Below are 11,465 nucleotides of genomic sequence, written 5' to 3'. Positions count from 1 at the left end.
TATTTCATTTAACTGTACCAATGAAAAGTATAAAATAAAATATGTACGTACATACATGTAACATATTGCAATTTTATGTTTGCCTTTGTTTGTATCTAGTCCTACATCATGATGGGTATTCATTCTAGCTTCTACACTGTACTAGGCCTAGTAATAATACAGTTCCACGTGTCCCGTAGTACTACTATAGACCTAGCCCTAGAGGCCTACACCTCCTACCAGACCAGGCTAAACTAAATAGAGGCCTAAGCCCTAACATTATAATAACTAGTTGGCCCTCTAACCAAAATTTAACAATAATCATCAATATTTTTAGTTTATTTCATGTACAACACATACAGCACGTATTAAGAATAATAAAGATCAGTGTTAAAACTACCATAAAAATGCTTTAAAGTAACTTTGGACAAACTTTCTTCTTCGACCACACTCATGCATTATATTCTTGTTCGGATGTTTACGCCCTCTATAATCTGATTGCGAAGTCCCTGACCGCCGGATGCTAATGCTAAATACATTTTAATTGGCGCTGCGTTTGGGCAAGTAGATATTCTATCCAATGAATGAAGGCGTTTTAAAAAGCTTTATTGTTTATGTTTTTACCTGGCGGCCATTTCAATTTGAAGCTGATTCAATCGAAATCTGCAGTAAGAATATAGGCCTACTACATTTTACGCTTTTGATGATCCATGGTAATTATATAGCCTAGCTCTACCATTCATGGCTGGATCATCATTCATAATATTGTTTTTTTTAAATAGTTTCTTATGTTGGGTTTGATAACATTGTCTTGGCTAGGCTAGGCCCACCCACCCACCAGCAGTCATATCATCATCATGATTGATATGATTGATGATGATGCCTGGTTGGCCGGGCGGGTGTTGTTTCTAGGCCTAGCTAGACCTATAATTATATAGTATAGGCCTAGAGCCCTGAAAACGTTGCAGACCCTGTGTAGGCCGCATAGCTACAGGCTAGGGCGGGCTGCGTCAGACTATTCCTTTAAAAATTCTTTGCTATTATTCTACTGCAGTTTAAGAAAGAAATCAACAACTTTAGGTAGGCCTACCTAGCTAGGCTTATTTATTGATTCATTTTCTTTTTTATTTAGTTGCGTGAACTACAGTATGATATGAATGAATGATAATATAAACAAAGAGCAATGTCAAGCAGTGAATCTGAAAGTTATTATCAACCCCATGTAGGACGCCATCGTGTCCTACCAACCCCACCAAGAAGAAGACAAAGAGTTTCCTCATCATCATCAGTTGGCGGTGATAGGGTTGAAAAGCTTACCTCAACTTTAAGGGTAAATATTTATCTTGTCTGGACTTTTATATCAGTGCCTTACTGGGCCCTCTGCGAGAAAACAGTCTTTGACTGAAGAGGTCCCCAGTCAGTATAAAGAAGAAATAAATAAAATAGATACTGTAGCTAATAAATCAAATGTTATATAAAGTAGAGTTGTATGAAAAACAACTGACTAAAGACTAACAAGCACCACATAACCACACAGATTCTATTATATAATTTGGTATTCACTAAGTTCCGTCTTTTTTTAATTTGTTTGTTTTTCTTTAGGATGCAGATAGAAATTTGTATTCTGTTGATCATATGTTAAACACCTACAGAGGATCCTCAAATCAACAGCTGTCTGCAATTAACAGGGTAAGCAGTGATTCCCATTAACAATTTGTTTTAAAAAGTTCAATTTAAAAAGAAATACTGTAACTTAAAAAATAAATTTCTAAAGGAGATACCAGAAAGCAAGACAGGCACAAAAGATTGATATCAGTATATTTCACTTCATTCAATTTTTACAAGATGACATCATACACACATTTTAAGTAATTAGAAAAAGACTACTTTCTTCTGTAGTTGAGGGATAGTCTGTCTAAAACAACAAAACAGCTTAGAGATGAAAGATTAGCAGCAGCAGCAGCTGAAACAAGGGGAAGTAGGGGACCAATGAGATCAAGTGATCTGGAGGATGATCAAAGGAGATACCAGCCTACTACACCTCTCAGGGATTATAAGGTTGGTGGCTTCATACTATGATTTGGTTTAAAATAGATAGCCACATGATGGGAAGGAATCAATCTGGGAATTTAATGTCATTGAAGTGTCTGAACCATTGATTGCAACTTCATAAAACTAACTTAATTTAATTTATTTTTAATTGTGCTGTACTTACATATTAAGATTTCTCATCTGTTTTGCAGAATTCTGGCACATCCAGTCACAGAAAGCAAAGGAAAAGACCTTCAGTGAGATTTGATGAGGACCTTGATGAGGTTAGTGGTAGTTAAAAGAAAATCAATTACCCTTTAGATTTAAAAGTGATACTTTTCTTAACATGCAGGTTATGGTTGCATTGTATGTTTAATCTGTACATTTGTGTAGTTAATAATACAGTAGTTCATTCTTATATAGCTCATATATAAGCAACCTCTCAATGCGCTGTACATAAACTATAAAAGACGATGGCAATACTGAAATTTAAATTAATGAAAAGCTTGTCTCTCTCTTCCGCCATCCGTAAATGTAATAAACAGTTATTTATTCTTTATTTGTCTAAGATTCATGAAATACACCAGACTGTGAGAGATCTTAGTACTGATCAACATCGACTTGGACGAGAATTGAACGAGGAAGTACAAAGACGTTTACAAAGTGAATCGGAACACAAAAGAAATCTAGAGAGTCTTTCCAGTAGTTTTAGGCACACTCTAAAAGAAGAATCGGTATGTAACTAACTATGAATATACTCTTTGTTAGCATAAATGATTAAATCATTTTAAAAATAAATTATCAAGCATATTTTTTAGTCCAAACCAAACCATAGCTTTACCATCGGCACAGGTTCAAGTCGACCATTGTTTTGGTGGTTTAACAAGTTTTCTCGGATAAGGACTTAAAACTGGAGGTCCAGTTTACACATCTGGCTTGTGTGCAGTTTAAAGGACCCAGTACATCATTCACGGGCGCTGTTTGGTGGCAGCACTCGATACGAAGGGACCCTTAGGGGAGTAGAAAGTTGTGGTATATGCCTATGCCTATGCACAATACAGCCCTGTAGGCTGCAAGTCGCAGGCTATTCCCCTATTTACATATATTGATATAAGATTTCTTTTTGTAAAAACCAAACGTTCTGTAAGTTCGCTTATAATTTTTTGGTTTTTACTAAAAGAAATCTTTGTTATATCTATTGTAAAACTAGATGAAATTTTTCCAATATATATTGATATTCTTATCCTTTTTTAATTTAATGATATCCATTGTAGTCATCAGACCGAGTGGAGAAACGGTTACGAGATATACAGGATGAACTAAGGCAGGACAGATTGAGGAAGGAACATAAGGATAGACCTAGTAACAGAGGAGATGCCATGTCTTTACAGCTTAGAGAGGTATGGTTGAATAATAGAAGTGTAAAGGTCACAGTGTAATCTACATAGGTATGCTGTGTCTTTGCAGCTAAGAATCTAAACAAAACAAAGCAGCTTATATGTATCTATTTTAAATGACGAAGTTTGCATGTGAAAAGTAATAGATGATTTTGTTGTTGAATTTAAAAATGACAAATTCTATATCCTAGGCCATTCAAACCCAACGATCTGTACAAAAAGAGGAGGAAAATGAGGCCAGTAAACGATTTCTGCAGAATGAGAGTCAGCGGCAGAAGCTGGGCTTAGAATTAGATGAAACTAAGCAGAAATTGAACCAAACGCAGGGAGTTAATACAGCATTGAAAGAACAAATTAATACCCTGCAATTACAGCTAGACAAAGCTGACCAAGAGAGAAACCAGATAGGAACAAAACTGAAATCATTCATGGAAGCTGCTGAAGATGAGAGTCGACATTCAGCGAGAGGACGCAGGAATATAGGTACAGTTCTCAAGTGGTTAATAGTTGATGTTGCACATAGCCTGCTCGATCTATCCATCTGCCCACAAAATTATCGTATTGTTAATATGCATAATAATATAGAGCTAAAAAATGTATCATAATCATGCAAAAATATAATATTATTATTGTGAGGATTAATAATTGTTGTCTTTCTATCCATGTATGTCTACCTGCCCGATAAATGGTTTCGCCTTTCCTCATTTTTATCCAATCCCTCTGCCAGTCCCTGACTCCACCCCTTCATCCCCTATAGGTCATGAAGAGATTGATAGAGATAGCTACGATCGACTAAGAATGGAGAAAGAAATTGACAAGCTCAGATTAGAAATGGCACAAACAACTGGAGCTAAGGACATCGAGGAATGTAAAAGAGAGTTAAAGAGGACACAACGTCAACGAGATCAACTTGCTGAAAATCTTGAGGTAAAAAGAAAATATCTTCTGAAGTCAATCAGAATAGGCACATACACAAGGTACATGAGCTAAATCTTGAGTTACTTTTATTCCACTCAATGGAGTGGCATGCCTAATTGGAGACAGAAGCTGTTGGCCTACTACTTGGCACAATCAAGGTATTTTGTTTGTTTGTATTTGCCGAAAATAATACAAGTTGATGAGTAATTTAATGTTTGTTTTTATTAGACTTACAATCGAGAGTTAGAAGCAAAAGAAAAGCATCTACGAAAGATATTAACACAATTAAGAGACATATCTGATCGTTACGATGACAGTGAACGTCAACGAATGGTTGTCCTTACACAGTTTGAGGAGCTTCAGAGTCGGTTACGTGATGTGATGCGAGAAAAGGATTCTCACTCTGGAAAAATTAAAGATTCAGAGAAATTATTAGAACAATCAGAAAAACGGAGAGAGGATTTTAAAGTCAGAGCCCAAGAGGCTATTAGACAGTGAGTACTATTTCTATATGTTTACCTGGACTAACCTAATGTGTACACCCCTGGTTTAATGTGGTATCAATTATAAAAAGTACACTAATGCGTTAATTAATGCATACAAATATTTAATCCATGATCCTCGATTTCTTTTTTTATTTTCCATATTTTGATACTGTATAAGTGATACCGTGTATGTTGCTTTCAAAAAGATCTACAGTCATATTCTGAGGGAAGGTTGACTAAAGAACCTCCTCTATAATTAATTTATTTATTGGATATTTACCTGGACTAACCTTTCTGTACACTTTTGTGTTGTCTAATTAAAGAGCCCCCTCTATAATTCATGAATAACTTTAATTAAACAGGTGGAAAAATAAAAGCAAAAACCTTGAGAGAGAAAACAATCAATACAGGCACTCTACAGAACAGATGAAACAGCAGAAGGAATCACTATTGAAAGAGAACGAGACACTGAGGACACAGAATACAACAGCAGTACAGAGGATGGAAAACATACACAGAGAAATGAATTCTATACTGGTATGTATGTACCACGTCAACATTATTCTGCTGCAGTTACTGCAGTAACTACGTTTTTTAAAGATAAAGATGTATTCTGTGCTCTATACACAGAGTGATTGGGTGTTGGCAGGGCGCAGCACTGGTACCTTAACATTTGTAAAATACTAAGCCTCCTCACATATACTATATTTTGTTTCATAGGAAAAACGGGCAGAGCAAGATGAACAAGTTAGGTTGAAGGATGTTAAAATAAGTGAGATGACATCTGTTCAACTGGACTTGGATAGAGAACTTAAAGAAACAAGAAGTTTTCTTGATAAGGTAATTCCACACCACCTGTTTCTTGCTGTTATTTCTCTTTAAAGCACTAAACACATCCTTATAATAATAACTTACTGTATAACCTGTTTGACCAGAGCTGTTATGTGATCAATGTGTATTTGGTCACATGATACAGCAGTTTATAATTTGTTCGTGTTATTTAAAAACATGATTATCATAATAATTTATTATTCACTTTAATACTTATTCATGTTAATACTTATTCACTTTAATACTTATTCACCTTAATACTTATTCACTTTGATGTTTATTTTAAATCAATACAGCTTGATGGTGAACTTCAAACACAACAAGCACGGCAATCAGCCCTAATGGAAGAAAAGATGCGATTAGAGGACGAGTTAACCAACATTCGGTCTGATTTCACCCAGGCACAAAAACAGATCAGTAGGCAACATGTAAGAGTTTTTATGTTTTACTCAAAGTCATTTTGAGAAACCAATACATTTATGGAAATTGGAAAAAGGTCAAGAAACCTGAAAATAAACTTATACTAAAGTTAAACTGTCAGTCTCCTTAAAACTGTCTCTCTGCTAGTTCTGACAGAGTTTTAATAAAATGTGTATTAAATATGATAAAGCTAACATCAAATGATCAAAAACAGGTTGAGATTCGAGAACTTAGTGTACAGAAAGCTGAATATGGTGGAAAGTTATCAGAAGAGATTTCAAAACGACAAGAGTTTGAAGGTAAAATTAGATCAGTACAACATGAGGAAGAAATGGCAAGGGAAAAATTAGCAAATCTATCTCAGCAGCTCAAGGAGGTAAATTTTATTACCTTTTCTTTTCATTGTAAATTACATAAGTACCAAATGTGAAAGTGGAACTAATGCAAAATATACATATACAGTGAGGTGCTGCAATGCAAGGTGCATGCTTGTCGTCACCCGTGTTAAGGGTCTTTCACTCCTGTTCCGGCACGGCGAATCGAACATTAATGTTTCGTTTTCGCGACGCTCCACACGGCTCTGCGCCAATCGATATGCGCATAGCCGAGTGAAAAAGAAAAATTGACGTTTGATTGGATTTTCCGGCGCCGGACTGGAACCGTGCAGAAACAGGTGTGAAAGACCCTTTACTGGTGCTCTAGACAAATTAGTCTTATCTGGATTGATGTAAGATAGAAACTTTACCTGTTGATGATTATTTAAAAAGTTCTTGAAACTTCTAACTTTAACAGGAACGTAATCTGCATGTAGAAAATGTAAAGGCATTTCAAGAAGACTTGCAAGACGCAAAGGTAAATTCATAGTGTATATAAATATTAGTAGTATAAACACATATTTTCTCCTAGGGAGGATGGTATTGTTTATATAGTATCATGGAGAATTGGCTGGGACGAAAGCGATAGAGTTCGCTGTTGGATTCCCCCGCGTCTAGCATGTGTGATTGGTTGTATTGTAAAATCCGGAATAAATTGAATTGAATTATTTATCCTTGGTAGTATTAAGAGGGCATAGAATCTTAATTGTGAACTTAACACTAGCTCAAGGCTATTCATTTAAGCTAATTAAGTTATATTCAGCTGTTCTTCTGGCACCTATAATTTATATGACCCTTTTAATGTGTGATAATGTTATGTAACACAAAGAATATTAAATAATCTGATATTCAGAACAGAGCGTATGCTTCTAGATTTAAATATTTTATACTGTTTTACAATATTTATTTACTAATTGTAGCTATTGGTACTTTTTACAATATTGATTTACTATTGTGGCTATTGGTACTTTTTACAATATTGATTTACTATAGTGGCTATTGGTACTTTTTTCAATATTGATTTACTAATTGTAGCTATTGGTACTTTTTACAATATTGATTTACTATTGTGGCTATTGGTACTTCTTTAGAGCCATGAGGAGAGAAGAATTCAAGAATTGGTAATAAAAATGCGTAAAGATCGAGCTGATACTGATGCTGAAATTCAAGCTTTTAAGGTTTGTTCCGTCCACCTTCCGTCCTTGTCATAAAATAAAAAGCTCCCTCATAATGTGACCAATGTTTTATCATTTTGATTGTAATGTATTTGTGTAGAGATACTACTGTTTTAGACCAATGTTTAGCAAGAGAGACACCCTTGATTCCCCTGTGGCACACAAAAATAAGCTGATGCTATCCCAGAAAAACCACAACAAAAAATACCTGAGCAAGAGTGCTATAAAGGTATAACTATTCAATGTCTCTTGTCCTTAATTAGATTGAATTGAAAGATGAGCAATCGATAAGCCAATCGGCCAAGAAACAATTGGATAAAAGTAAATTAATAATCGATGATCTGACAGAGAAAATGTCTAAAGCAGAAGATGAGAACAACAAGCTTAAAATGCATTATGATCGAATGAGGCAACGATATGAGGAGCAGGCACAGCTTACGCAACTTGGAGACAGCAGGTAGTGAGTTCTTGTACAATAATCAAGGCTGTAGGAAATGGGTTTCTGTTTTGTTCAAGATTGATTTTGTGATATAAGGTTTTACCAAATTTACATTTATTCATGTTTCTGATACAAAGTGTTTTTTTTTTATAACTACAGACTAACAAAGTTAGAACACCGCTACCAAGATCTCCAAGCCAAATCCCGGGACCAGTCTGTAGATTATGATAGTGCCCTCAGTAGCATTGGCAATGATATTGACACTGTTGTTCTCATCTTGTCTAAAGATGTCAGTGACCCTTATGCCACGATCCAATCACCAAAGAAAGATTTCAAATTCCAGCCACAAAAATGGCTAACAAGTTATAGGGTTGGTTGTACATTTTATGTTATTTTCTTTTTACAAACAAAAGTTAAATAAGAAAATAAATATTTTATGAGTGGTCTATCAATGTGAAGCTGGATCCCTCATTAATACCTTTATTTAGTTTGCGGTACACCACGTATATTAGAAAAGAACTGTTGAGTTTCTCGACGTTTGCTTGTGCTCGTGTGCTTTGATCATCCTCAGGAGTGACCTTTATTTCAACGTGAAATGAGGTGAATGATATCCATATGACATGATAATGTTAAATATACTGTAATATAAAATAAAATATATTAATAATGTGACTGCCATCAGTTCAGCACCTACCCAGACATGAATTACCAACCAATTTAACTGCATGTGAAAGAGGTTGTGTTAACAAAATGTAACCATTTTGACAAAGTAAATTATTTTTCAGAACAAACTACGTTGGGTAAATGATGAGTTAAAACAGCAGCTGAAGAATGAGAAGCATTTAAGGCAAGATCTGAACCACAGCAGAGGAGACATGAATGAAGCGGTGAAAACATTACATGAAGAAAAAGAAGTTTTTAACTTAGAGATTGACCGCCATTCAAAGGCTTTGGATGAGTTACGACTAGAACGAAAAAGTAAGTTAAACCATTTAATTTTTTTTAATTGTCTATTTAGTTTATGATTGATGGAATCTAATTGTTAATCTAATTTGGAATTTAATATTTATATCTTCTTATAATATTGCAACAGTCAAAATATGGTATAATGTATTTTTTATGATTTTCCTAATAACATCAAAATCTAAATCAGTTAAATATCAATCTTAGATGCTTCAAGAAAAAAATTAGTTTAGTCAATCAAACCATGTTTTAACATACTTTTTTATAACGCTTCTTTCTACTTGATACTCACATAGAACTTGAGCATGACAACTTAAGAAAAACTGAGATGATGCAGTCATTGGAAAAGCAGGTTGTCTCATTAGAAAATCACATAGGAAAAGTATGGATGTCACCTACAATGTGTATAAATGCATTGAAATACTCAAAGCATGTCATAAGAAAGCATTAAGCAGTCTTCAATACTGTTTACTATCAGTTTATATGTACAGTATGAAATAATTGCTATTATTTTCTTCTAAATAGATTCTTAAATAAAATCTTTCTACTCAAAAAGAGTTAATCTTTTTTTTTTTTAGAATACTAGCATTCCAATGAGAAGTAGTGAATTGCTTCCTGAGAGGGACTCTGTATCATTTAAATCAATAGACGATGAAAATAACCAAATTAAAGTAAGTTATACATAAAACAATGTATTTGTGATGTTTTTAATTACCACTCCTAAAAGTGCCAATTAAATTAAAACTAGACATTTTGTTGCAATATTAAGTATTATGTGTTATTTTAGGTATTACATAATGAGCGTGATATAATTAATGAACGCTACCAAAAGTATCGAAGCACAGTAGATTCATTGCAAGAACAGCTAGAAAATGCCAAATTATCAACTCAACATCGGTATCAATCTAGAGTAGATGCCAGTGTAGAACCACTACAAAATGCGAGAAAGCCCACCCATAAACGTCGTGTTCAGATTAGTAATTCGCCTCCAGTGAGGTACGACACTAGTCCAGTTAGTCAAGAATCAATGCATGAATTTGATGACAGTCTGTCATTTATTCAACCACTGAAAGGTATGTCAATAAAATGGATGGGTGTTTTTTGTTTTTGATAACTCCAGACAGCGCCATATTTACAAGGTCAATCGGGACAAAATATTCCATCTAGGCCCTAGCGCGGTGATGTAAATTTACATCATCGCGCTAGCCTCGCACATAGATGGAACTTTTTGTCCCGATTGACTGTAAATATGGCGGCCTCTGGAGTTATCGAAGTCGCTTATTGAGTATCATAAATATAAAAGTGATTGTTACTGTTTGAATCCATCAACTTATATATATGCATACAAATTATTCATTCATTAAAATGTTAAAGTTATAACTAGCCTCCTTGAAGTTATCTTACCTGCATGTGTTCGAGCCAAATAATCTCATACCTTTCGCATGTAAATCCATTCAATATAATTCCTTTATTTTGTTCCTTAGGAAGGAGATCAAAATCGTCTCTGAAAAGCAAAAGAGGAAATCATGAGACTAGACAACACACTCCAGAACCACTGGATATGTCTGATGGAGAGTTTATGAAGAGGTTCATTCCAGACACCCCATGAGAATGAAATACTATGCAATGTTTTAATTTCATTATACACTATGCAAGTCTGGTTTAATAATATTACTGGAAAGAATCTAATACCCCTTTTACACCACCGAGCTTACAATAAACCTGTGTCGTGTCTGGATAAATTTCCTTTTCACACCTGATTCAATGACACGGGTTGCATGCATTTACACTGCAAAATACCAACCCGTGTAAATGTTAAAGATTAATCGAAATATCTCCCTCTTACGCATGAAGAGACACTCTAGTAACGGTCTGCTCATTAATATACCTCCTACAATTTTTTGTTACAATACAACAAAATTTAAACTACTCATGAAGAATAATATTTCTTCAAATACAAATGAATAACAAATAATAATACGTTTTATTTATATAAACAAATGAACAAACAAAATCTTTTCTTTTTATATAAATTAAATACAATAATGAGCGAGGATAGCAACCAACTGGGTGAATATACGCGGGACTGTTTAAGCCGCGAGTACACGGGTTCGTCCCGTGTTGACTTGACGCTGAATGTTTAATTGTATAGTAACTGTTTTGTTTAAAATATTTTACACTGTAATTCAGTGTAGTTATAACTTTATTAGAATATGTATGTAAATACAATGTGTACATGATATTAAGGTATGTACAGTAATAATATTTGTAAAAACTGATATTGATATTTTTATTGACTTCTGTAAATTTTCTGGTGCTAACTAATATTGGGCTGATTGCTGTGTTGTATTTACTGTGTTTTATATTGTGCCACTTAATTTAATTTCTTTTTAAATAAAAACCAGTACTAGCATTCTCAAATGTGTTTCATATCTGTTATCAATTGTAAATGT

General features: G+C 34.3%; 1 protein-coding gene across 1 annotated transcript; it reads left to right on the top strand.

Annotated features, from left to right (window-relative positions):
• Window positions 1–624: 624 nt before the first annotated feature.
• On the top strand, window positions 625–11,394 carry LOC144851403 (centrosomal protein of 128 kDa-like). The gene is made up of 23 exons (XM_078708833.1): window positions 625–692; window positions 1,112–1,309; window positions 1,582–1,668; window positions 1,879–2,037; window positions 2,223–2,294; window positions 2,580–2,744; window positions 3,285–3,410; window positions 3,599–3,890; window positions 4,165–4,334; window positions 4,554–4,819; window positions 5,173–5,347; window positions 5,531–5,650; window positions 5,938–6,069; window positions 6,276–6,437; window positions 6,854–6,913; window positions 7,527–7,613; window positions 7,874–8,067; window positions 8,209–8,419; window positions 8,835–9,027; window positions 9,309–9,394; window positions 9,591–9,683; window positions 9,800–10,085; window positions 10,497–11,394. The coding sequence occupies exons 2-23, from the start codon at window positions 1,163–1,165 to the stop codon at window positions 10,619–10,621; spliced, it is 3,408 nt and encodes a 1,135-aa protein (XP_078564959.1). The 5' UTR covers window positions 625–692; window positions 1,112–1,162; the 3' UTR covers window positions 10,622–11,394.
• Window positions 11,395–11,465: the final 71 nt, after the last annotated feature.

This window comes from Antedon bifida, chromosome 9 (assembly GCF_963402885.1).
Source record: "Antedon bifida chromosome 9, ecAntBifi1.1, whole genome shotgun sequence".
NCBI classification, from domain to species: domain Eukaryota; kingdom Metazoa; phylum Echinodermata; class Crinoidea; order Comatulida; family Antedonidae; genus Antedon; species Antedon bifida.
The sequence above is the reverse complement of the archived record's forward strand: the minus strand, read 5'-3'. Positions and strand labels throughout refer to the sequence as shown.

Excerpts from the sequence above, each read along its gene's own strand:
- LOC144851403 (XM_078708833.1), top strand. The coding sequence starts at position 1,163 with ATGTCAAGCAGTGAATCTGAAAGTTATTATCAACCCCATGTAGGACGC. Across the intron at positions 4,820-5,172 it reads GCCCAAGAGGCTATTAGACA|GTGGAAAAATAAAAGCAAAA; the intron begins GTGAGTACTATT and ends TTAATTAAACAG. Across the intron at positions 8,068-8,208 it reads ACGCAACTTGGAGACAGCAG|ACTAACAAAGTTAGAACACC; the intron begins GTAGTGAGTTCT and ends TTATAACTACAG.